Source organism: Melopsittacus undulatus, chromosome 9 (assembly GCF_012275295.1).
Source record: "Melopsittacus undulatus isolate bMelUnd1 chromosome 9, bMelUnd1.mat.Z, whole genome shotgun sequence".
In the NCBI taxonomy this organism is placed as follows: Eukaryota; Metazoa; Chordata; class Aves; order Psittaciformes; family Psittaculidae; genus Melopsittacus; species Melopsittacus undulatus.
In genome coordinates, this window is record NC_047535.1 from 41609661 (window position 1) to 41635728 (window position 26068).

Here is a 26068-nt window from a genome sequence, read left to right on the forward strand (position 1 = left end):
AAGACCAAGAGTCTGAAATAGAAACGCTTGGAACCAGCCTCAGTCCTTGAACTTTGCGTGAAGGGGGAATTCAGCTCTCAGCAGGAGGATCTCTGCCGTGTGATATTTTGGTGCTGTGGGAAGGAGGGAGGGGGGTGTCACTTCTAAGTCCTTTGCACTTGTAAAAATTCATATTGACATCCATGACTATTTTCTGCTCACAGTGAAACAGAAATTTGGCAAAACACAACCTGCTCCTGGGCGCCTAAGAGCTACAGAAACCACCTCCCAAAGGAAGCCATCAAGTGCCATTGTATGCCTACTGGGCCTGATGAAACACCAGAGGAAATGATCCCAGGTGAAGGTCTTTGCTGTTTCTCACACCTCTGGTTCTCTGATCCACCCTCTTTGTGTCTTTCTGTCTCAGGGAGAGAACAGTCCTGGAAAGGCTGTGCTTCAGAGAACAGCTGGAGATGCTCAGATATGAACCTTATCTGCCCTGCATTGAGAGCATCATCAGAGGAAGACCAGAGTGGACTCCACCACCCAGGCTCACCTTGCTGGCTCTACAGGTTGTACTGTGCAGCTCAGCCCCCACCTCTCCTCCAGGGCCTTATTGCATAAAGCCCACCACCCAGGGTGGTATGGGCCCCACCTTGCCTCAGGGGCACTGCTGCATTCCCTGCCTTCCCACCCAGCCCTTCCCCACCCACCCAACATCACCTGGGTCCTCGGGACATCTACAGCAGCTTCCTACAGGAATGTCATGTCGGGAAGGCATTTAAAGCCTTTGTAACTCTAATGCCATGTAAACAAGGAGGTAAGCCCACCCCACCTCACCACTCCAAAGCCCTTTTGATGTTGATTTCTTTTATGGCCACCAGCCACACTTTGGGAATGGAGCTCCTATGGGAGAGCTGGTCCCTGCACCAACCCGTCTGCAGTCCTGCTGCCTGCTCCAGCATAACACCCAGCTCTTGGAGCCCTGGCTGGCTTCTGAGCCAAGTCAGGGTGTCCCTGGGAGCTTTGCCTGTATAAGGGCTGCAGCGTCTGGCACGTTGTCTGGAAAGCACTGTTTAAATAGGAGAGACAATTATTACAGCCCTTTCCCGAAAGGAAATTCCATATAGGCACCGAGCAGCAGGAGAGGATGGCAGAGCAGGCCGGGCTGGGCGCAGGGCTCTGCCCTCCTCCGGCAGCCTCTGACAGCATGGGCAGGGAAACTGGCTCTTTGGGACATGCTGCTCTAGTGGAAGCCCATCTGGTACTGAGCGATCTGTGCTGAATGCCCCTGTTATCCACACGCCCCTGTCACCGCCCCCCTGCCTCTACCCTCCCCTCCCTGATGCAGAGGTTAAATAAAATACCATTTCCTTCTGATTTAGCCTTTGTCTTTGGCAATCAAAATGCCCTTCAGGCCCCTGTGGATTCAACCTTCCAGGTCAGGGTAGGACATGGGAAACCCCTTCCCAGGCGTTTCACTGTAGATAATGTCAGGGCTGATTCATGAGATCATTCAAAGCGCTGCCTGCCACTGTGGCTGCTGCTTTCCGTGCTGATGCTGCTTGGTTCGGGCTCTACCTCCTTTTCCCTCTAACAACACCCAACAGAGATCATGCTGTAAAAGAATGGACGGTGTAAGAGGAAGATCTATAAAGGACAGTGCATTACCTGGCTTTTCTTGTGGAGTGCTGGTTTTTAACCTCTCTTTCCTTGTGCGGTTTTACATATTTGGGTTGAAAGTGCAAAGAGGTAGCAGGGAGACAGCACAGACTTCACCCTGTAACGTGCAACACAGGTAAAAAGTGAGGAAGGCTGACTGGTTTTTGGCACTTACGTGTTCTCCAAGGTAAACAGGATGAGTGTAGAAGGAAAGTCTCCAGTGCTGGTGTCCCATTCGTTTTGTTGTTTGAGTTTGTCCATTTCAGATGTGGTTCATTGTGCAAACATGTGGCTGGGATGCATGGTGCTGTCATGGATGGGCAGCAGGTACCCGTTATACTGTCTAGGTGAAGGCCTCTGTGAGTGCAGGGCTTTCATCTGCCTTCCTGCCTGACCCAAACTGTTGTGGTTCAGCCCCATGCAGGGATACACACTGGTGGAAAACCATGCCAGTGAAAACTGTCCGTGAGCAGGCAGCTCCCATCCCCAGACCAGTGTCTATGGGCACAGCTGCTACAGGTATAACCATTGGGCTCCCAGCATCACCTTGCAGCTCTCTGTAAGTGACCAGGAAGGGATGCAGGAAAAGGCAGGCACTGAGTAAAGGACAAGGTATGGGTTGTCTATGTGCATCCACCTTACCATGGGGTTATCCATGGGTCAAAGCACCCTGTATCTTTAGTAGATGGAGCTGTAGGGAATTAACTCACAGGAGTTTGGGCTGTGAGGCTGTTCCCTGGTTTTCCTTGCAGAAATAGAGTCTATTTGTCTTTTTCTTTCTTTCTTTTTAAGCAGCAGGCTCTTAAATAACTATTTAAAGCATTTCAAAAAGCCGAACTGGCAAGACATGGAAATCAGAGGGAGACAGCAGAGAGGGGAAAGCGCCTGAAAGCCGGGAGTAGAGGACAAATGGCCCCCTCCCCAGCGATGGTCCCAGCCCCCCATTCTCACCCTGCTAACATCCCTCCCTTTGGTAAACAGAGACAGGCAGGTTGGCACCTTGTCTCCCCAGACAAAGGAGCTGGCCCTTTGTCTCCCTGCGTGATTCCCTGGCAGCTGGGGCTGGAGGGTGCCTGAGGGGTCTTGTTCAAGGAAAGCTTCCAGTATGCAAAACGCGCCCAGAGGCAGGCAGGAGAGCGATGGGCTCCCTCCTGTGAAAGGGCTGGGCAAACAGTTTCTATCTCCTGACAATTCCTTTTTGACTCAAAAAACACAAATAGTCTGTAGTTTTCCTAAGTGAGCCTTTTGTTTTTATAGGACCTGAGAGGGAAACCTGGGATTTGGAGCCAAGCTCCATTTCTGGGGAGGGAGAAAGCCGGAATCCTGGCAGCAGGAATGGGTGCGTGTCTGAAATATTTAAAATTCTTCCCCAAAATTTCCTAGGAGGTGGGACTCAGGCCCACAGGATCAGTAAGGTGCAAGTGTTGCAGAGTCCTGATGCTTGCCAATCCCTGCTTCCAGCCACGGGGATTTGCTGCAGGCTATTCTTGTTGCTTTCACGGGGGTGAGTGAGGCAGAGGGGAAATAACCAAGCACAGGACCTGATGAGAAGCCTGTAACTGGTCAGTCAGCTCATCACCCACCGGTGCGTTTTAACCAGGTCTCCTTTCAAGGCCATTGCACCACACGTGGCCCAGCCTTAGCGTTATGTGCTTCCTGCAGCCTCCTCCACCACAAGAAGCTGAGCTGAGGCAAACAAATCACTGAAAATACATTGATTTCTTCAGGAAAGGTGTCAGGCACCGCACGGGGAGACCCGTGGCACGTTTCCATACCCAGCTCTGCTGGGATGGCAGCTCAGAGCTGTCCTTGTGGATGGGGAGTCTCTGGGTTGAAACCCGTCTCAGCCAATGGACCTGTTGTGCTGGCTCGGAGGTCTCGGCCTGGCTGGTAACAGGAAGATGCCCACACTGCTGCTGGCACAATTTGTCCCCTTGTTTCATTATTTTCCATCCCACTTTGACCTATTATTAACAGACCCACCTTCTACCTAATGCTTCTGTTTCCCCTGATACATTTGTAAAAGGCCTCTTATTCTCCTTAATCCCTTTGGCTATAATTAACTTATTCTGCATTTTTGCTGCCCTTATCTTTTCCCTGCAAGCCTTAACTGACTGAATATTCTTGTTTGGTCGCCTCCCTGTTTTCCATTTCTACTAAAGGTTTTCTTTTTAATCCTTAGATCTCTGAGCAGGCTTTGCACACTCTTATTTCTCACATTCTTCTTTATTTACTCTTCTTTTCCTCTCTCACCTTATGTACTGTGTGTGTAACACAAGGGTAGATTTCAGAACCATCTCACATCACACCCTACTTGCTCAATCTCTTCATTCCCTTCAACCCATTCTCCTTTTTCCTTTGGTGCGATGTGATGTTTCTGTCACTCAGGAGATTCCCACCTTCTCAGGCAATTCCTTTCCTTCACCCAAAGCCTTTGGTGCTATGGAAAACATGCAGAGTAAATTATTATTGGTGCAGGGGTTATTTTTGACCCAGATGTGGACGTGGGCTTGGTGCTATTCAGGATCTTGGCTCTTGGTGCCTGAAGTGTCTTTACAGTATGGCTGATTATAACATCCTGGTGTCTCTTCCCAACAGGACCCTCGGGACAGCCCTTTTCTTTACTCCTCTCAGTCCCCAGCTTTTCCACCCTTCCTCTCCTCTCAGCTGGGTTTGTCTTTACCATGATAACTTTGAATAGGTTTTATTCTGATGTGTTTTACCTCTCATGCTGACAGTGGTATCTCTGAGGGGACTGTTCGGCTGCCGCTGGGAAGTTGGGTATTCCCCCCCACTCACAGGGCCAAATCCATGGCACACGATGGGGATCCATTGTGTTCACCTCAGAGGAAGGTGCCGGGGCTGGGCTGGTGCTGTGTGGGTGAGGACCAGGGTAGTAAAAGCTCTCAGGGGATGGACCTGTTCACTGCGGCAGAGCTGAGGCAGGCATCCTGGTCCATTCAGCTGCAGAAGGAGGGGGCTCGGGACTCCCTCTTGCTGCCAACACCTAACTCAAGAGCAAGCATGGAGAGAGGAGACTTCTACTGAGAGCAGGGGGGTGTGAACAGCAGTGGGATCCCCAACCACGCGAGTCCTGCCTGAGCATCCATGGAGAGGCGGCTTGCGGTGCAGGTACACTGGGTAATTCAGTGGGGATGGGGGAAAGCAGCGTTCTTTTGTACTGGCTGTTGTGGAAACAGAGGTTGAAGGAGACCCTCTTGGAGGTGAACTTGTCCCATGCGGTGCCAGCACCCTGAGGCTGCCAGGGTCTGGCATTGGCACCATCTTCACCATGAGGAGCAAGGCCAGTGCTGTACACCCTGGGAGAGAAAGGCAACACCAATGAGTTCGTATCCCACCCCCAGCTCCCTTTGCTCTGTGGAGATGAGGGCTGTGGTGCTTGGACATGGGATAGTGGCAGGGAGGAGGCCATGTGCCATGTGCCATCCCTCATAAACCTCCCTCCTTCACACCAGGCAGACCTGGCACCTCTGCCCGCTCTGCTCCATGCTCAAGCCCTATGAGGGCAGCAGCTCACGGCCATGCCCGTGGCTGGTTCTGCTCCAGCTCACGTGTGTGTGCAGGAGCCCAGCTGCCCCAGCTCACGCTCACGCCTGCACCCCAACCATCCTCCTGCCACAAAAGAGGCTTCTTTCTGTCCTGTGAGAGGAGGAGGTGGGAGAGAGGGAACGTGAAGGCTGCAAATTCCTCAGCCACATATCTCGCCTCCCTCTCTGTTCCTATGCTGCCAGCTCTGCCATCAGGAGCTGCGGCTCCCGCTTCCCATACAGATAGACAAGAGCGCACAGATGTGCTTTAAACCTTGGGAGGCATTTCTGGTACGCTGTGGGGTGTTTTGGGGGTTCTGTCACAGCGTTTGTGTGCTTTCTGCTCAGAGCCACCTCAAGGCTGCTCTGTCTCCATAGGGCCAGGTTGCTGTTTAGCTGGCAAGGAGCACAGGCAAGTCTTGTGCCAATCCATTCCCTTCTTGTCTCCAGCCCACCCCAGGAAGTCTGACTTCATGCATATGGACAATAACCCTGTGCTGGAGCAAGGCTTTTCCAAGGTGAGCCCTATACCCAGCATTTCAAAGGGATGCTGCTGTCAAGCACCCAGCTTGTCACAGAACTGATCTGGAGCCACTGAAGCAGTGGGTGGTACCCAGGTGTGTTAGGCTAATCCTCAGCTCTCCTAACCCAGTTAATTTCCCTCCTGAGTAACTGGGACGAGCACAGGAGAGGCAGAGTGTGTTTCTGTGTCATGATTACTTGGTGCAACCTCTCCCTTACTTTCCACAAGTTAGTATTGCTTCTCCTGTGTTCTGGGCAGAGGCATTAGGGATGGTGGGTAAGGTCTTTGTCTAAAGCAGCTTACGCCAGCCATGCCAAGGGCTGCTGTGGCTGTGAGCTGGAGTTTCTTAGCCTGTTCAGAGCATCCTGATGCAGCGTTGTGGCTGAATTAGAGCTTCTGCTGACACAAGAGGGGGTCCACCAGGCTGTCCTGTTTCTCTGCCCAGCACTGCAAGCATAACAGAGAAACTGTGCCTGAAAGGCACGGAGGTTTCATGTTCATTACATAGGGTAAATCCCGTGCATGGAGATGTCGGCCTGGTGGCTGGAGTGCAGAATGCATGGCGAGGAAGTCCGCTTTGCAGAGCATTTCCCAAGGCATCCAAGGACTCTCTCAAACCCACAAAGCCTGCCCTAAAAAACCACAGCTGCAGCAAAAGGGGAAGAGTCCACAGCAGAACACAGAGCATGTAAAACCTTGCACAACAGGTCTCTGTGCTGGGCAGTGTGTCTGTAGATACATATGTACATGTACGTGAAGGGAGAGCTGGGTTGGTTCCGCAGTGGTGCTGCAAGTGAAAGCAGCCTGCAGGAACGCTGAGCAGGGGCTGTGATGGCTTCACAAGGAAGGTGATCGGTGTCCCCAGGCCCTAGTGCAGCGCAAGGGCAGTGGCTGATCTGTGAGCTGCACAGGGGTAAATTCAGGCAGGATGTACAGGGGAGAGCGAAACAGAAAGCGAGCGCCAAGAAAGGTGCAGATGAAAAGGAGTCCAACTGGTGCAGGGTGAGATGGCCAAGAAGGGCATCATTTCTTTGTGGCACTAAGGAAGAACATAGGAAAAGAAAGGAAAAGGAACATGTTCCAATGCAGCCTGCTGTCAACGTGCTGGTACTACCTCTGCTCTTGTCATTCCTGTCACAACCGAGGGCAGCTGCTGTTGAGCCGGGATGTGTGCAGGTTCCCATGAAGCCAGTGTTCCAGGCTGGCCCCGTGGGACTCTACCTGAGGTGGCTGCATTCCTGTGCATTGAGTCAGGAGTTCAGGGTTAACTCTTTCCAGGATGCAGGGCCTTTGCATGGGCAGCTGTGCTGCAGCTGGAATGACGCTGGCCAAAGGGATCACACCAAAGAAAGGGAATTCAAAGAGCCTGTGCATGGACACAGTGTCTGTAAGGGCTGTTGCCTCACTTGGACAAGCCCCTGGCCCGCAGTACTGGTGCATACTCTGTGAACGTGCCTATGGTGTGGTTTGCAGTTAGAGCTGCATATTTTGGCTGTTGCATGTAACCAGCTTCAAGTTCCCATTCCTGGGACATGATGGTGTCCAAGGGCTGCACTAACACAGACTAATGGATTGCCACAGTCCTATGCGAGGTGGATAAATCCTGCCTTCACTGAGTCCACAGAGAACACCAAGCCTCTGACTTAAGCAGATGTAGAGCCCCTTCCAGATCTCAGGATTCTGTGGCACCTGGACACAGTGGACTCTCCTGGATCCCTTTAGAAAGAACAGAAGGAAAAGCATTGGACATCCCTGCTACTGCCTCAGTTCTTCAGAGCACAAGCCAGCAGAAGAACAGCTACTCCATGCTATGTCAGGACTGCAGGCAGACAGGCTCCACTGGGCAAGCCACAACCCTGTTCCCTGGTTATCTCATCCAGGCAGGGAGGTGATAGAAGCTCCCTGACCTTCTTTAGCCCATACACCCAACCTTTGCTCCCAGGAAGTCAGAACAGAGCTGCTGCAACCCTCACCACAAAAGGACCAGGAGGTGGCTGAGAGCAGGGGTTACAGTGGTGGTTCTGTCTCTGGGATTATCTGTGCCTCACCTTCCACTGGAGGAAAATTCACTTCCACAACCCTCAAAGTCAGCCTGCTGTGGCAGTGACAGAGAAAGAGAGTCAAGCAAGCAGATAATGAAGCAGGGGAGCATTTCTTTGCATCTTTCCTGGATAGAAGCATCATTTCTCTTCCCCTCGCTTGCAGGACCAGCTGTGGTTTCTGGCAATGCCAGACACAGGGCATCAGCCTCCAGGTTCCTTTTTCTTTCACTGTCCCTCTGGAGAGCAAGACTCTTGTTAAAAACCCTGCAAGCCTCACAGAGAGCCAGCTCTATTATTCACCAGCCAGTGAAGCAGGGCAGGGATACTCTCCCACAACCCAGGGATGCCCCTCTGATCTGTTACCAATGGGGCTATCTTTAATGGGATCAGAGCCTGCACTTTTCCACATCCCACTGGGACAACACCTGCCCACCAGAGAACAAAGAGGAAACCTGTTGTGATGGGAAAAAGACAGAGTTCTCCCCAGAGATGCAGCGAAGCTGCTTGAATGAGAGCATCTTTCCCCAGCCAGCTGGTTCAGCAGCAAGGCAACCAACTTCATCTTTGTGCACAGAGAAAATCTCTGCGAAGCAAATGCTGCAAGTCCTGCTTCAACCTGTATAATCCATGAGAAACCTGGGGAAATCATTGCGGAAAAAGACTGTAGGAGCAAGAGGAGAAATATTTCTGCCTGAAAACTGTATTAAAAAAATATATGTAAAAGGTAAATTGAGATCAATATTTGAGATGCTGCAGCAAAGAGATCTAACTTAGAAGCTTCATCTCTAACTTGTCCTCCTCAAGAGACCCAACGGTTACCCATTGCTGTACGTTTCTCTTAAGCCCATCTTTGCAGCTGTGCAGCATCCCTGTGAGGCAGGGCTAGCTCCAGCTGTGCCTTTCTGTGTGTCCTCTGGAAACCACCCCATGTGTGCTCATCTGCCCAGGAGTGCTCTTCATCTGTAGCAGTCCCATCCCTGAGGCAAGGGACCAGGACAGGAACAATCACCCACATCTCCTCAGCAATGGTGCAAACTCCAGATCAGACTGTACCACCTTCTCCCCTGTCCATTTCTCAAAGCAGAAACTGTAGGCTTGGTTGCTGGAGTTTATCCCATGAGCTGCCCAGAGTAAACCAGTGTATGCACAGAGGTGCAGGCTCCAAGGGGGTCAGAATAAAGTGATCTGTGACCGGGAAACCACTCTGTGGTACATGGCTCATTAGCCCTGTCCAGAGCTGGAGTGGAAGGCCTTGGGCATGCTCAGGTGTTTGTGCATCCTTGGTGCTTTTGTGATGCTGGCAAAAGGGTAGTGGTGAGCAAAGCTTCATTCCAGTGGATGCTGCACATAACAAGTTTACCTTCAGTTAGAGAGGATCTTAATATGACCTCCTGTCACAAGGGGCATTGTTTTGAGCTGTTAAGCAGCTGCTGTGTTCCACCCCGTAATGGTTGAGATTCAGCAGTGAATAATATGAGCCTCAGATAAACAGCCGGTGAAATAATTTGGGATCTTTCCTGGCGGGGGGAAGCAGGCCAGTCACTCTACAGAAATAAACGGTGATTCTCCCTGCCTAGGAAGTGAAGTGTTCTCCTTCATCACCAAGGGGATGTCACGCTACATCTCTTCCCACCCTGGAAGCAGCCCAGTGCCAGCTGCAGTACCCTCTTGCTGTCTTCACCTTCACTGGAAGCAAGAGGTGGGTTCAGTTTGGTTTCGTGCATCTTCTCTGTTTTTTTCCCTCTTTCCTTCCTTCTCCATCCCATTCCCTGTCTTCTTCAGAGTGACCTTCCCAGCTACCGCTCTGCACAGGCACAAACACCATCTCCTCTCTCGAGGCAGCCTCAACTGCTGAAGTAAAAGCTTCCCTAAACCGCTCCCTCCTGCCAAACAGGGAGTGTGCGCTGGGTACACACTGTGTCTGCTGAGCTGGGGCAGGACTGAACCGCGCCGGGCCTTGGGTCTTGGCCTCCATCGGATGAACAATTTCCCGTTGAAGGTTACTCACTTCCTGTTTTCTGTATTTAGACAATCTGGGCCTATGGGGAGGCTTTGATTTGTTGTAAACTTCAGCTGGTTTAAACGTTAAGTGGCGGGAGACCGAGGTGAGGGGGAGGAGGGGAAGGGCCTGGAGACAAATGAGGGCTATTTAATACCGTGCCTGTGTTCTCTCGCCGTTTTCTAGTGACCATTAGAGCATGTGAAAGGAAGGTCAGGGGCTGACAGCATGGGAGGTGCAGAAAGGGCTGCTTCACAACGGGCCGGGGCTGGCGGCGGTGCGTGCCTCCCGATGCGTGGGGCTCGTGGTGTGCGCAGCCCTTGGAAGCAGCGGGTGATGCACTCCAGTGACTGATTTCTGCACTGTGTCATTACAGCTGCAGGAGAGGCCAACAGCACGAAGGCGAGCAGGGAGGAGCCTCTAACCTAGAGAGGGGAGCACTGTGCCCTTTCCCGGTGCCTATCAGCGCACAGCACTGACATATGTTAGGACTTGCCTAGAAGTCTGCTCGACGGGAGCGAGTCAGCACTTGTACCCAGCTGATAGAGCAGGTCGTGCCTTCTTTACATCTGTTCTGCAAGGGGAAACTGAGGCACGGAATGCTGTAACTGTGCTTGTTACCCAAAAGTGAGTGTGTGAGGGGTTTGGGTGAGCCCTGACACAGATCAGGCAGTGCTCTGTCTCCAGAGATGTGCTTCTTCATGAAGAACATCTTCCCTGTGCTGCTGGGAGTTGAGCTGGAGAGAGAAAAACAGTGCATGGCCTGGAGTGCCTGTGGGTGCGATGCTTATGTGAATGGTTTTGGTCTGTTCCTTTTTGTTCACCTACTTCTCTTCTACGGATGAACTGTGAAAATGGGGTGCTTTTGCTTCCAAATTTTACAGGGGTCTGCAAAAAATAGGATTAAAAATAGTTATATGGGCTGAAACGCAGAGGGAGATGGTAAATTAACCTGAATTTTACAGCGAAGTCCAGCAGGGATTTCCAGGGATGCCTTGAATTCGCTCCATCAGGGTAACTGCTCCCAGAATGTCAATGTAGGCAGGTGGGAGTGAATGAAAGCACCAGAGATAGAACATCACAGCCAAAACAGCCAATGTAATGCTCCTGTGTCCCAGGTGGAGGGATCTGTCACATCCCCTCTTCCTGGCAGAGAGCAGACAGCCACTGGATGAAGCTCCAGGGGAAAGTAAAAGCCAGTGAAAGACTTAAGTGTTTAGGAGGAGAAACAAGGGTCCATGGTCATGGTCTGGCATTGACGGGCCCGACTCCAAATGATTTACATGTGCTCTTGACCCTGCTAAGCCAGAGTCAACTTTCCTTCAGATAAGTGCCTGCAGCACAGAGCGCAGGGAGCTCAAGGGAGCAGGATGGCAGCAGGTAACTCTTGCTCCCTGGCGTTGCTGCCTAGGCTGGGTTCACCTTTTAACTCCCTGATTCATTTCTGATAGACCAAACAGTAGCAGTTCCCTCCCTCAGAGCTATGGCGAAGCCGTTCCCTGAAGGAGGGGTTAGTTCTCTGTTGTGTTCCTACCTGCTGGATGGTTTTCCTGCTCTATCTCCTACACTGCAATTGCTTTTTGCTCAGCTGAGCTTTTGGTGCTCAGAAATGCAACTCAGTTCTTATTGCAAATGCCGGGTGGTTTTTACTGCAGCCTCTCCTGTAAGCTTCCTCTGATGGGGCCCTCGATCTTCCAGCAGCACCTTGGTGCCATTTGAGCACTGGGTTTAGGACAACCCCTGGATCCACCAGACCGAATCGGGATTGACTGCAGTGCCGGCACCATGGAGAATTGCATCCAAAACTGTTCCAGCAAATGGTGTCTCTGAACCAGCACCAGCCACTGCCCTGATGCTGGGGTTTGATCTGCTAGATCCAGAGCAGCCTGGCTCGCACCCGTATCACCATGCTCAAAGAGCAGTCACTTAATCTCACTTAGAAATGTTTACTTGCAAGCACCAGATGGCCCAGGGAGTTGGGCTAAACAAAGCTTTTACTTCTAGGTCACACCATCTAATCCAGTCCAGGTTGGTGGTAAATGAACTTATTCACCTGATTGCCACTTCACCTTCATTTTTGGTGGTTTTCAGGCTGGTTTCCAAGGGGAGATGTCACCACGAAACCTCCCTCCGTGCCCTGCCACAGTTGGTACTGATTTGACTGTCTCAGTGGAGAAGCCAAGGATCAAATGCTCTATGGCGCCAGACTGTTTTCTTTTGCAGCCTGCAGGTAAGGGGAAGTTGTCCCTTGTCTGGCTCTGTCACGCCTGCTCTGCGGATGGGCAGGATTGCAGTTGGAAAAGCTGCCAGTCCAACCTCCCCCCCCCCCCAGCGTGAAATTCATTAAAAACCCAGGGAAATGTTTAATTGCAGTTGACGTATAGGCACTCTCTGCTATGAACTCTACACGCAATCACAGATAACAGCATCAGAATTAACGCCTGCTTCCCACTTGTCCTGCTATAAGCAATAAACGTTTGGCAAGTCAGTAAATAACAAAATTCTCATGTGGCCATCTACAGGTCACCAGGATACTTAAGAAGTTTGCGTTAATTATACCACGTTTGCCATCAAAGAGGGAATATTAACCCTTTTGAGCAGCTGCAAGGAAGCCCTGGCGTCATTTGGAAGTAAGTAAATGAAATCTTGTCACGAAAAGTGCAACTTTGACAAAATACATTAAAAAAAAGAGACCTTTGAGGCAACCTCCTCAAGAGACATCATGGAAAATATGGTACCTTTTCAGCTTTCCTTTTATTTATTTTGTATTTTGACATCAAACACTCCCTGTAACCTAATCTTCTTGGCTTTTGATGTGGCCGTGGAGACATGACAATTAAGCACGGCTTAAAACAATAATCCCAACAACGGGAACCAAAGGCAAGTAATGTCAGGGCTCCCCCTTCCCACAAAGCCTCTCCCCCAGTGTTTGGTGGTAGTGAAAGCACCGTAAATCCCAATTTGTTGCCTCAATATCTGCCCCGTGCTTGCGCTTTACGCTGAACTTTGCACACTTGCTCCATTTCCATTCCCTGCTGTTTGTTTTCCTTCCGCTATGCAAAATGTCTGGAGACGAACACGATGCACACGCTGCAGAGGGATGGTTTGATCTTTCACAGATTAGTGCCACCTGACAAACATGGGATTATTTATTATCTCTGTGGCAGGAACTGCTGAGGACCCTGCTCAAAGGAGGCACCCTCCTCCGGGCGCTGGGGGCTGCAGCACCCATCCGGATAAGCCGATGGGTTGTGTGATTCTGGGATCGGATCAGACCGACCCAGCCAAATGCCTGCAGAGAGGCAGCCCCGAGGTGAGCCCTCATCAGGGACTGGACAGGGTGTAATGCCAGCCAAAGCAGCCTGATTATTCTAAAGTATTAGAGAGCTGTTGTTAGTTCTGCCCTCTCCTTGTCTCAGCTATTGAAACACAGAGGGAGAGCAGCTGAGTTTAGTTGTAACCCCATTTTAAACCCGTCTGAAGTGAACATGTTTCTTTTTAAATGAAGCTTGCACGGTATGCCATAAACTGCCTTTGACTTTTTTCTTCTTTTAATGGGTGTTTGTACTGAACCTCGCTGAACAAGTTGGAGAGATGATTAACTCATCTGAAATGATGCGGGAAGGCCTTGTCCCAGTTGTGTGTTCTTTCTTCAGCCCCTGCAGAGCCGCTGCGACTCCTTGTCATTCGGGAGAAGGGCTGGGGAGGAGGCTGCAGGCTAAAGAGAAGCACTGACCTAAAGAGCTGGAATCTGAACAGGCACACTGAAGAGGAACTGGGGTTATTTCTTTCGTTAATGAGTAAGGGGTTATCCCCAAGTTGGTTTCCACAGAAATGAGACGCAAACCGCGTGGGGTCGAAGGAGGAAACCCAAGGTTCATTAGCAGTTTTCTTGCAAACATGGTTTTAGCAGCGGCAGTGCTCAGCCCTACACAGGGTAGGGAGCTCTGCACTGTTCACTTTGTAAAGCCCCAAGGAGTTCCTTGTGTGGGTCAGACTCGATCGTGTGATGAAAGCAGCTGCAAAGTGCTGACCTTTGGGAAGCTGCCTGGTAAGAGCCCTTCTCCATCCTTGTGCCAACCCACGGCTGCACCCCTTGTTCACGGGACAGCATGGAGGAGCTCCAGCCTGGCCACCCCCCCTTGCTGCCTTCACACCACTGATGGTGCCAAATGGTAAGAAACAGGTTTCCACATTGATGGTATTGGCTATTACAGCAGCGCAAGAGCCGACAGAGCCGTGCCCGGTCTGATACAGGCTCTGCCTTCAGCCCCAGCTGCTTTCCTGCATTTATGATGCTTAAAAAACTTCTTTTTAATTGAAAACTGTTTGGAGAACACTTTAAAAAACCAACCCCAAAAGATCCAACACAAACTCTCCCCCACGAGAAGCTGCAGTTCATGGGCTGCTGCCTTAGATTTCACACTGGTTTAGAAACTTCAGTGCATTTAACTGCATGACCCCATCGCCCCAAAACAACAGCAGAGAATGAGCTTTTGTACCTGTGTTTTTTATACTAAATCATTCACAACTCCTTTTTTGTCCTACCCTGGTAGGGTTTTGAAACATAAATAGGCCACTCTGCAGAAGAGTTGAAGCTAATAATTCTGCCCACAACAATGCCCGGATCATTTTCCCTCTCTCCCTATTCCAAGGTGCCTTTATGAGACGGAGCTGGGCACAGGTACTTTCACAAAAAAGGTATTTTATTATTCTTAGCAATATTCACCTGGAAGGAATATGAGGAAAGCATACACTTTTTACAGACAATATATAAACATGTTGTACAGAATTAACAATAACTTAGGTCACTAATCCAAAAATAAGCAAAATAAAAATTAAAAACAGAAAATACTGAAGATTTTTTTTTTATGCTGATACAAGTACAAAATAATTTAAATCTCAACTGCCGTTGTCTATGCTGCAGTGACTGACAATATATTGCACTTTGTCAACTGTATCAGTAATCCCTGTCTTCCACCCACATCCCATCCCCACCCCCTGCCCCAGTCCTACAGGAATCTGAGTTGGGTACAAATAATGTCCAACTGTACCATCGGAGAAGGTTAAAAAGTTAAAAGGTCCCAATTTTTTCCCTCAGTAGGTTAAAAATGCTTCCGATTTCTCCCAACCAGTTTAGTTCCCCGCTTATTTCCACTTCTTTACAAAGTGCACCTATATGCCTATGCAGACCAGAAAAAGGAAGAAAGCAGGATTTTCATGGCTGCTTAGTTCTTAATTCATTATCAATATTGGAATTACAGGCTTAGAAAAGAAAATTAATGTACATCCATTTTTATTCGTTCTGTTGGGTTTTTTTTCCTTAAAGCAGGACTTTTGCAGGAAAGATACAATTGGCTTGATCCAAAACCAAAAAAATAAAAAAAAATCCCAACAACAAAAAAGTTAAAATTAAAAAAAAATAAAAGAAAAAGCTTGTCACAGAGTTAAGCTTACGTGGTTTACATCATCAAACCCCTCTGTTCACCGGGGCCTTTCATCAGAAGTATAGCTAAATATGTACATTGTATGTTATACTGGAGCTTGTGTTCACGAGAGGCATCGGATCATAACAATCAATAGAATACACTTCACATTGGCAATAGTTTGGGTTTCGGTCATTTACGTACAATATGCTTTAATGGGAGATTTAAATTTAATTTTTTTTTCCTTTTTTTGTTAGTTTTTCCTATAAAATACGCTGCGGGAAACGGGCGCTTCCCTCGTCCCATCAGCTGCCGCAGGGGCTGGGGGTTGACGGGTGTGTGAAGCTCAAACTGATTGTCTCTCTCTTTCCCCTCTCCAGTGATCTCAGTGTGTTTGTGCCCTTCCTCCTCCCTGTGAAGCCCAGGGGTGCCCATGCGGGTGACCAGTGTGGTGATGGCCACGCTGCCCCAGGCTTACCCAAGCAGCTCAGCTGCATTCTTAAGCAACAGCTGCCGACAAAACAGAACAAAATGCTTCAGCCTCTGAAGTCTGAGAGTTGGATGGGTTTATGCCCCGTGATGGTTTTGGCTGTGCTAGAATTTAGCTGCGGACACTTTGGGCAATGCCTGTGTCTCACCCCTTGCTAGTGCAGGACTGCCTCCCCGAGAGCTCTTTCCCAATGGTTTGTCCAATCTAGCTGTTTAGTTTGAGGAATAAAAGGGTAGCTGGGAGAGGGGCTGAGTTTTTTAAAGTAGTCTTTCATGTTAGGGAAAAGAATGACAAAAATCATGTTAAAATAATCACCATCTTGGGCATGTTAAAATCCTGTATTATTTGCTTTGTTTCCCCCAAATCTTCCTCTCCTTCCTACAGATATTTTGGTATGGAAGATAGATGGAGCTAATCCAAGGCGCTGCTGAGTATGTTCCCCCTCTCCCCTTGTTTCGAAGGCAGGTTTGCTCACAGGGTGGTAGCCGTGGCAAACAGCACAAGAACATGCATCAGAGTTGAGGCTTTTTGTGGAAAACAAGAGCAAAATAAATATGACTTTGTGTCTGATTTCCTTTTAAAAATTATGGTTTTATAAAGATGTCCTCTTTTTTCTTTCTTTCTTTCTTTCTTTCTTCTTTTTTTTCCCCATCCCAACCGAAGTCCACGATAGAAATCCAGCATGTCTGGCTTCCAGGGAGCCGGTTCCATCCTGGGAGGCTGCTTAGATCTCTTTACAATATTCACAGTAATGACAAAGAGAAAGAAAAGCCAGTTCCAAGCCTTTTCCTTCAGCTTCTGCCACCTTTTGCTTCCTGCTGGACCATGAAGTACTGAACAGGTGAGTTCTTTTTCCTTATACCTGAGGGGGCAAAGTGCATTACAGGCACCACTACGTTTCTGCAGAAGACCCATCACTTGCACGGTTTTAGTCCAGCATTAAGAGTTAAACCATATGGGAGCAAAGATCCCCTTTGTCATCCCTACATTCTCCTCTTGGCAGAACATTTTCTTACTTGGTGTCGTCTTAGGCAGAGCCCCATGTTCTTTAATCTCTGGGTGGGTCTCTTGGTGATTGGGTTTTATCCCATGGCTGTAACCATGCTGGATGGGTGTGGATGTCCAAATGAGATGCTGGAAGATGGGTGGATGGGGGTAGGTGTCGGAAGGATGTGTCCAGAGTGGCTGAAAGGTGGCAAATGCCCCATGGGAGCCATGTGACTAGCAAGGGCAGCAGCGCTGAAGGGAGAGGATTTCTCCTGCATGCACTTGGACAGTTCCTCAAAACACTCTGAACCTTTCTTGCTTTTCTTTGATTTGTTGGACATTTTCCTATTCCTGGTCTGAATCCCTTCCTTCTTCATGGTCAGAGGCCTGTTCACCTGCAAGAAATGAGAAAATCAGGCTCATGCAGACAAAATGACCTTATTGTGCAAAAATGAAAACATTTGGACAGCCCCCATGTGTTTTTCCTGGATGGAGACCTTTTTCTGGCCAAAACAAAAAAAGGTGTTTCTTTCTGCAGGACTTGTTTATATTGATTTGTTTGAGCTGTTTAATAAAACCATACACACAAAACCCCCTAGACATGAAAAACAAATGGAAGCCTATTTGGCAGCCGAGGGCCCTTTCCCGTAGGCTTACCCTCAGTCCTCATTCGTTTCCTAATAGAAGAGATCAAACTCAGGCACACATTGACCCACATTCAGTCCTAAAACATGAGTGATCTTGTACCACTAACCTCTATTACAGTTTAAATAATGCTCCAACATGTCAAGCGATTCCTGCTTAGGATTAATTTCTTTAATCATATACATATTAAAACAAAGCCCTAGATTTAATTACTTAAAGAAAAAAATCACAAGGAAGATGTCCCATCAGGATTAATTTTTCCTCAGAGGCCATTCCAAGTGACCTCTGTGTTTCTGGAGGGAAGCAGCACACAAACCACGCTTAGTTAAAACCAAGTGTGGTAGCTCTGTTTTGCCCAAGCGTTAGAAGCCAAGCTAATACATTGTAATGTCACTGAACTTAGCATCACTGTGCTGACAAAGAACGGCTGTCACTTCCCAGGGGAACCTTAGAGACGGGGGAAGGAATAAAACAACAACGCAAACCCTGAAACCAATAAAAGCCTGGTGTAGACCATGCAGTTAAGACATCAATCCCGGCTGGGCAAGCAGCGACACATGAGATGAGTAAATACTCACATTGTGCAATTTATAGTAGAGTCCACAGGCATTACAAACTGGGTCCCCGTTTGCATTACGTCGCCATAAGGTTGTGGTGGTTGTCTGACAGTTGGCACAGCAAGTCCCTGCTCTCCTGGCCGCTGACTAACCAAAAGAAAAAGAACATTAAAATGTGTTGGCAGGAGGAGGAAGATCCTCACACATCAGAAAGGGCAGGTTGGACCCGGTGTTTCGGTTGGGTAGAATGGGTTACTATATGATTTTACACAGCGTCAGGGCTGACGGAAAAAAGCTCCTTCAGTTTTACATGTAGGGTTTTGTTTATAATCCAGGTAGTCTCCGATGCAGATGGCAGCCTCTAACCCATGGCACCGTGCATGCAGGGGAAGTAAGGAGAGAAACAATGAATCTCTAACTGCACAAAAATTGTAGAGGGGAAACATCACCCGAAGGGTCCAGGTGTTCCCTTCCCAGGGTTCTAGATTTTGTCCTGGAAAAGTATTGCCTTCTCTTTTTAAATGACCAATTTAGTTTGTGCCATCGTTGGGGCTGGAATTGAAAAGAATGATCTTAAAGAATGTGATTTTTACCCCCGCTCTGTCCCTTTAAAGATGGACACAAAAGAAAACCAACCGCATTGCTTAACTGGGTGCAGTATTTATCAGGGCCATCACTGAAAATTCAGTTTCCATTTACAAGTGAAAGGGGGAAAACAAAACCGGCTCCAACTTTCTTTAAATATTTAGCAAACCAAATTTCATGCCTGGCAGCAATGATTGCGCTGACCCAGCTGCTGCCCCTGTCCCTACTCAGTGCCTTGCCTGACAGCCCCTCAAACAACTGTCTTCAAGGGGAAAAAAAATAGAGCAAAACTCCACCACCCTTCCCTAAAAGTATTGTTCTGCTGAAACCAAGGTGGGGGGGAAGAGAAATGCCCAAACATTCCCCCAGCTCCCCAGGCAAGAACAGGAAAAGTCGAACAGCAGGCAGCAGTAATCCCTGGATGGGCCCTTGGCTGCCAGACCCCGCAATAATGCGCTCTTTGTGCACGCAGGGCATCGACGGAGCGTTCAGGCCGGGCTAATTGCACCCCATGTTTTGGGAATTAGTTTTGTATTAGGAAGCTTCGGCCCTGCCTCTGGGAGCACTAAAATTCAGGCAAGTTTTGTGCAGTGCTGAGGACTCGGTGTGTGTTTAACGCAGTAGAGCCCTCTTTCTAATGCAGATCAATCCTGGTGGTTTCCCCAGGGCTCTGCTCCCTGGATATTTTTGCCATTAGGCACCAGGAGCCATGGGGTGAAGCAGCAGTGTTACAGAGCCAGGAGCAGTCCTGGAGAGATGGGTTTCCCACACAAGGACTGTGTGCCATTCCCCGCTGCCGGCACTGTGTGAAGGCCAGGCTGACCGGGCTCACGTAAAGGAAGCGCCGGGTTCTGTTCTCACTTGCTCCCGATTTATTCCAATGCCCTCTGTAAATTCCTCAACACTGGTGGAAGGCTCAGTAGCTTAAGGCAAGAATCAGGCCCTTGGAGACTCGTGTACTTGAGTCCCTTACTCGCCCGTGAGAACAGGCCAAAGGCAGAAAGAGGGGGTACCCCCCACTGCCACTGCTCTCCGGCAACCCAAACACAATTAATGCCAGACATCCAAACCCTGACATTATGAACATGATCTCTTTGCCATTGCACGTCAGATGAACAAATCCCCAAAGATGGCCATCCCCTCTCCCCCCACAAACAGCAAACTCCAGTGGAAAAAGGGGCAATAAACAAAGCTGTAAATCAATTACAACAAAACAAAACATTAAAACAAACTATGCTGAGAGAAAACCTCCTGAGTGCCCCCCAAACCCTGGGCACTGAGCTAAATGTAAGCCTCCAACACATTGAAAGGTGGAGACCTGTGTTTGCATATTTGAGATGGCTTCACTGATACTCAACTGTGCTGCTTAACTCCATGGCCTGTCCCATTCAGGCTGGAAAGCACTTGAGCCTGAGAGACGATAATGTTACACTGTTGTCTTAACATTTTTCTATGTGTCAGTCACTTTAGAAGCCAGTCATTAAGGAGCTTGCATAGTTGAAATTCTGACTCACAACAGAAATCTTCAGTATCCCATCCCAGCGTTAGAGCAGCAATGCCAATTTTCTGCTCTCCAAACCTCATTGAAACGTGCCCACGAATAGCTGAGAGACTTGGGCACCATAAATCACAAAGCTCCAACAAATATATTTATTATTCTTAGCATTTTAAGCATTATTTGCAGAGTGGAGTGTATTAGAAATTTCAAAACAGCAAGCATGACTGGCAAGGCTCGCCTATAGAAACTCTCTAAAGCTTTTAGAGTCAGGAAACAGATACACAAAGTTTCCTTATCTTTACCGTGCAGATATCCGGATAGGAAACTACTACCAGGAGCTTAGAAAGGACTTTTTTTTTTAAATCACTCAAATGAAAATACAAAGTGTAGGTGACTCCATGGAAAAATAATGGGATTTTTTTTCTAAACAGTAGGGGATTGTCTGGGGAGGGAACTAATATTAATATTGCCAGAGAATATAAGAGTGAAAATTACTTCATGGCCTTTATACAAATAATTATTAAGTAGGAGCAGTAGCTTTGACTCATCTGATTTGTTTTGCTTTTTTGGAGCTGGAACCCTTTTTGTTTAGTAGCCAGTGGAGGACATTGTGCTGATAACCCTTTCGTTCCCGGTGCTTGCCCAAAGCTCCCAGGAGGCCAAATAAATGAGGAATTAAATTAAAAGCTGTCATCCCAGGATGACCGGGGAGCCGGATACACGATACCCGGTGTGGATTGGGAGCGGCGGGGAGGCTGCAGGGGGCTGCCGGGGCAGCACTGGCCCCAGGCTCATTGTGACCCCGGCATGCAGGACCCCATGTACTGGACCCCCTGTACCACAGGGCTCAGCTCCCAGCAGGGGCCGAGCAGGGCCGAGACATGTTTGAGTTGTGCCTGCGTGTGTGGTCCCCTTGCCTAATTGATCCCCAAACCCAGGAGAAACAGAGCCACCTACCAGCCTTCGCTTGGGTTTAATGAGAGGTCGGTTTTGACCGTTCATTTTGTGGTAGAGCCCGCAGGCGTTACACAGGTAGTGCCCGGTGCCGTCTCTTCTCCAGAGAGGGGTAGCAGTTGCTCCACAGTTCACACACTCTCTGCCTTCTAAATGGAAACACGAAGAAACCGGATTTCTTTCTTTAAAAACAAATTCACAAAAGCTTTTTGCATTGTCCTTTAGGCATTTCCCAGGAGTCAAACAGCGTGTTAGCTCAAGCACAATCAGACAGCAGTGACATCTACAGCACATGCAGCAAGGAGCTCAGTTCCGAGAGCACCCGGACTCCAGCATGGATTTTATGTCACGATCTGAAGTGGGCAACGCTCTCTGCCAGGTGAGGAATGACACTGCGTTGTGTCAGGTGGAAGTTACCATCCCAGTGTTGGGCACTGCTGCCCTGCCCTATCGCTGCGCTCCGATGTTAGATCCTGCATTCTCGAAGCACAAACACACACACACCTTCAGACACACAGCATGTGAAAGAGAGAAGCAGGGGGAAGGTTTTGTAGAATTAAATCCAAGCAAAAAAGACCTCCTGCCCTGTGCTTTCCTTTTTGTTGCTAATGCTACAGGAGGAGAAAGTGAAGCCGAGCAGACCAGGATGGATACAGAATGCCAAAGGCTCCGTTCTGATTTTTGCTCTAAAGCAGAAAAACGTTGTTAATGCCGAGCTTTGAGAAAGTCCAGCTTTAGCAAGCACTCTGAAAATCACTGTACAAAACAGGCTTGGAGTTCTCTGCTTCAGCAATTTTTCAACACCACCGTTTGGGTTTGGAAGGGAGCAGTTTACCTTATACTGCTTCATTCTTAGTTTTAGTGGGGAGCATGGCATTGCAGCGGGGCTGTATTAAACCCAGCATGTACCTCCTAGATGTGTGTTCCTGCCTCAGAAAGCTCTGCTGAAAGTTCATTTGCCTCTGACGGTTCGAGGGCAGGTCTGCTTAATATAGAAATCTCTCTTAATACAGTTTATGCAAATCCTACAGTATTTAACTGGAGAGGAAATTCTTCTTGCTAATAACTGGAGCAGGCCATGCCGAGTTCAGTGGGGCTTGTGTCTTCTTTAATCTAGGGAGTGGGTGGCTTTTAAACAACACACTCCAGAGTGAAAAATGAGGGGAGCTCTGCGGCGCTGCGCTCGGAGCTTTTGTCCCTCCTAGGGCAGGAAGCTGCAGGAGTCGGCGTGTCGTGAGGCTTAGTTCTCCTACAAAAACACGGAGCGGTCACGAACTTTCCCCAGCTCCTTGCACGGGGGCTCCCTCACGGCCAAAGAAAAGCCCACTACCCAAAACCCATTAAACAAACAAGGAAAATAGGTGCTCACTTCCTCCATCCAGCACAGTCATCGGCAGCTGCAGGACAAGCTACTCAAGTCCCTTTATGTTATCTACAGAGTTCTTGCTCTTGTCTGTTCCCAGGCTCAGGCTGTTAACAGTCTTCACTTCTTACTCTCTGCACTACTAACATATATCTATTTATGATATAAATATATACACGTAGTGGCTACTATGTATCTAAAAATAAATATACATACATAGTGGCCATTATGTGTGTTATATATAAAAATATATATGCATAGCAGCAACTGCATTTAAATGGGAGAGGGTATTTTTCCCCTCGGAGGAGCCATTTGAAGCAGAGCTGAGGAGCTCGTGCAAGAGCTGGTATTTTTGTTGTAAAATTCAGAAGAGATCACATTTCTAAATTATGATCTGCTTTAAAAATAAATCCATGTAGTGTCTTTGTGAGCATATATGTGCAGTGATACACAAGGATATACACACAAAGCTTATGTAGCCCTTTTCTTTTAAGGGCTATCTGAATCCAGCCCCGATGCTCGGCCGTGAATCTCCTTCCCTTGCCGAGGATGTTAAACGGGAGGTGAGTAGAATTATACCAATTATCTGAATTAATCTGTCCAGTTGCACATTTAGTGGGATTGCAGAGGGGGATTAAAACTTTGCCCATCACCTAATTTGCTGACTTAGGTCTGAAGAAATGCAAGGAGGGGTTGTGAGATGGGAAAGTCGTTTGGAAGCACAGATACAGCTGGTTCAGAGGGGAAAAGAAATAAGGGTATTTTCTAGTTAAAGTTGTGCTGGGGAAGGGTAGCGCTGACCGACCCCTCCGTCCTTGCGCTGGTATGTAAACTACATTTGAACTTTTGCTCCTGTAAAACGTGAAGGGAATCAGGCCCCGGGCGATGGGGAGCGGCCCGGCCGGGGCGGTTTCGCTTTCGCCCTGCGCTGGGCCGGGTTTGCGCTGGTGAGGAGCCGTGGAAGTGACTGGGGGAGGAAGAGCCCTGGTCCACAGTCCCCACGGGTGGCCAGAGCGGGGGTCTGACCGCACTGGGGGGGGGGGGGGGCGGGCAAGGTCAGCTTTGCTCTGAGGGGAATCATGCATTTAGCCCATTAATCCCTCCTTGCCGCAGTGGATCAGCCGGCTCCCACTTCACCGGTCTCCACATCCCCTCCGAGCATGCCGGGGCTCAGCGGCCGCTGTGGGTGTATTGGCACCCACGGGAGCCTGGGACAAGCTCTATCTCCTTGCTTAAAAATATCCAGAAAAGGGGGATCAAGCTGCCACCTCCCCTCTGTCCCCAGACACAAGCACTCCACATCAAACCCCAGCACTTACCCGAACAGGACCTGGCCTTGCTCCGTGGCTTGGGAGTGAAGCTGGATGCGGGCCCCCCCAGGAAGCTGCCAGGGTGGAAGAGGCTGCTGCTGTAGTCGTGTGCGGCTGGCACATAGGAGGGGTATGTGGGTATGGGGTGGTGGGTTGAGGGTTGGGCACCCATGCTGGCAAGGCTGCTCCTCAGCGGACTGGCACTCTCCATCTTCATCCCCTCCGACAGCGAGACTTGGTACTTGATGCTGTCTTTGTCCTCCTGCCTGGCCCCGGCAGAGGAGGATGGGGAAGCAGCGCTGGTGGAGTTGGGGTCCGGGGACACTTCCTTGGGAGGGGTCGGGGGGAAGCCAAAGAGGTGGGAGCCGGAGTGCGAGGCCGGAGTGAGCGAAGAGGCAGAGGCGGTGCTGGATGTGCTGCTGCCCGGGTACACCGAGATGGCCCCGGGTGCTCCAGCCGCCGAGGGGTGCAGGGGGGTCTTGGTGAAGGGGTTGACGGTCCAGGGGTTGTGGTGATGGGCGGACAGTGCCGCCTTGCTGCTGTCCAGCCAAGGAATCCCGGGGCTGTGGAGAAGGTGAGGCCGGCACATCTGACTCCCGGTCAGGCGGGCTGTAGGGACACAAAAGCGATCGGTATCAGTGCGGAGCCGCTCGGCACGGGAAGGCCCCAGTCCCTCGGCAGCGACTCGGCCTGCGGGCACTGGAGGAGGCCCGGAGAACCACAACCGAGCTGGCACAAAGGCCCCTTCGCCTGATCCCTTCCGATGGGGACACCGTCTAGTCCAGCGAGGGCGTGCGGTGGGCACAGGAGGGCACCAGGCAGCCGGGACAGGGGTTAAATCTCCCCTTTCCTCCCACCCCACCCCTGCCGGGGGTAAGCCGCAAACCCCTTTCTGCTCCATCTTCTGAGCTGCTGCAAAGCGCTCTCTTCGGCTCCTAAAACCACCCCCAAATAAAACCCATCGCCGATTTGAACCGGTTTGTATTTTGCATCCGGGAAGTAACCGTGTCTGAGAAGTTTTAGCCTATGCGCACACTATTTCCCCTTCCTTTCTAACCTCCCCCCTTTCTTTCCCTCCCCTCCTCCAGTCCTCGGTTATCTCTAGGGTTAAAATCCAGCCGTGCCTCCCTTTCTATCCTGTTTGCTCAGGTCTCCTTCCCCCCCTGCTTGGACGCACCGGAGGGTCCCCCCGATCGTCACTGCTCGCCTCCCGCCCCGGCCGCGGGTGCCGGTTTACCGTGTGCCTGGCTGTAGGAGACCCTGGCCCGGGCATGGGCGGAATTGGCGTAGTAGGGATTGCCCTGGGAGTCCAGGTGGTTGAAGAAGACATCGACTTCATCCGGAGGTAGGAGCTGCGCTGGTTCCATGTAATTGTGAGCCAGTCCGGGGTGGTGGCTCTCGGGATGCTGCCCGTTGAGCACGGCGTGGTGGGCCATCCAGCGAGGCTGGTCCGTGGCCACCTCCATGGCCTCGGGCCTCCCCTCCCACCCAGCCCCGGAGCAGGAGCGGGCCGGTGCTGCTCGGGGAGGGGGGGGGTTGGCGCTGCTGGTGGGATTTAGGAGGTGGGGTGGCTTTTCTTAAGGAGAAGATGGCCGAGCGGCTGGCGTGAGCCCTCGGAAGGTTGGGGGGAGCCCCCCGGGGTCACTGTGTCTCTCTGTCCAGGCGGGCGGCGGCAGGTCCGGGCAGCACCTGTAGGAACAGACGGACGGGTGAGGGGCTCGGGAGCGCTGCACCGGGCGGTACATGGATGGGGAGGGAGAAGCAGAGCCCCTCCCCCCCTTCCAAAAATGTCCTCCCCCCAAAGTCTTCTCCTCGCGCCCTCCCTGCTCATTGCCCCACAGAATAAACAGAGATCCCATTTCAAACTCTTTACCCAAAAAAAAAGAAAAAGCAAAAAGCTTCCTTTCCCCCCGCTCCCCGCTCTCCCTACAAACGTCAACAGGAGTTTTCCCAGCTGGCTTCAAAAGCGGGGTGAAAAAGGAAGAACGGCAGATCCAATACAAAGTAGTGCCAGCAAGAACTGGGACTGACACAAAAGGAAAAGGAGGGGGAGAAGGCGAAGAGGAGGGAGGAGAAGGGTGTTTAGTGAAAGCAGCGAGTGCGCCCTGGCAGCGGCCCCCCCGCGCCCCGCACTTACCGGCTGGCGATGGGAGCCGGCGTGGAGACCGCGAGTACGGCGGAGAGGGGAGGAAGGAGGGGGAAAAATGGGGAGGGAATTAAGAATAAGAGCAGCCCGGATCGCGGGGGGAGCGGAGCTACAGGGTGTTACTCAGATGGCAAAGCCGCTGCTCTGGCCGGCGCGGTCTCATCCCCGCGCATCCTATATGAGCGCTGGCGCCAGCTGGCCGCGGCGCCGCAGACGGGCCGGGGCGCGCAGGGCCGGCGGGGCGGCCGGGACAGCCAATCCCGGCAGCCGATCCCGCCGCCCCACACCGCCCCCAGCCGCACCCCCGGCCCGAACGGAGCCGGCCCGGGGAGGGGGGGAGCAGCGTGGACCCCC

General features: G+C 50.4%; 1 protein-coding gene across 1 annotated transcript; it reads right to left on the bottom strand.

The window, feature by feature from the left end:
* Nucleotides 1–14441: 14441 nt before the first annotated feature.
* Nucleotides 14442–25856, bottom strand: GATA2 (GATA binding protein 2). The gene is made up of 6 exons (XM_034066242.1): nucleotides 25706–25856; nucleotides 24806–25257; nucleotides 23578–24177; nucleotides 20899–21044; nucleotides 17880–18005; nucleotides 14442–17051 (listed from the first exon to the last, which is right to left on the bottom strand). Exons 2-6 carry the CDS (start codon nucleotides 25032–25034, stop codon nucleotides 16752–16754), a joined length of 1401 nt encoding a protein of 466 aa, XP_033922133.1. The 5' UTR covers nucleotides 25035–25257; nucleotides 25706–25856; the 3' UTR covers nucleotides 14442–16751.
* Nucleotides 25857–26068: the final 212 nt, after the last annotated feature.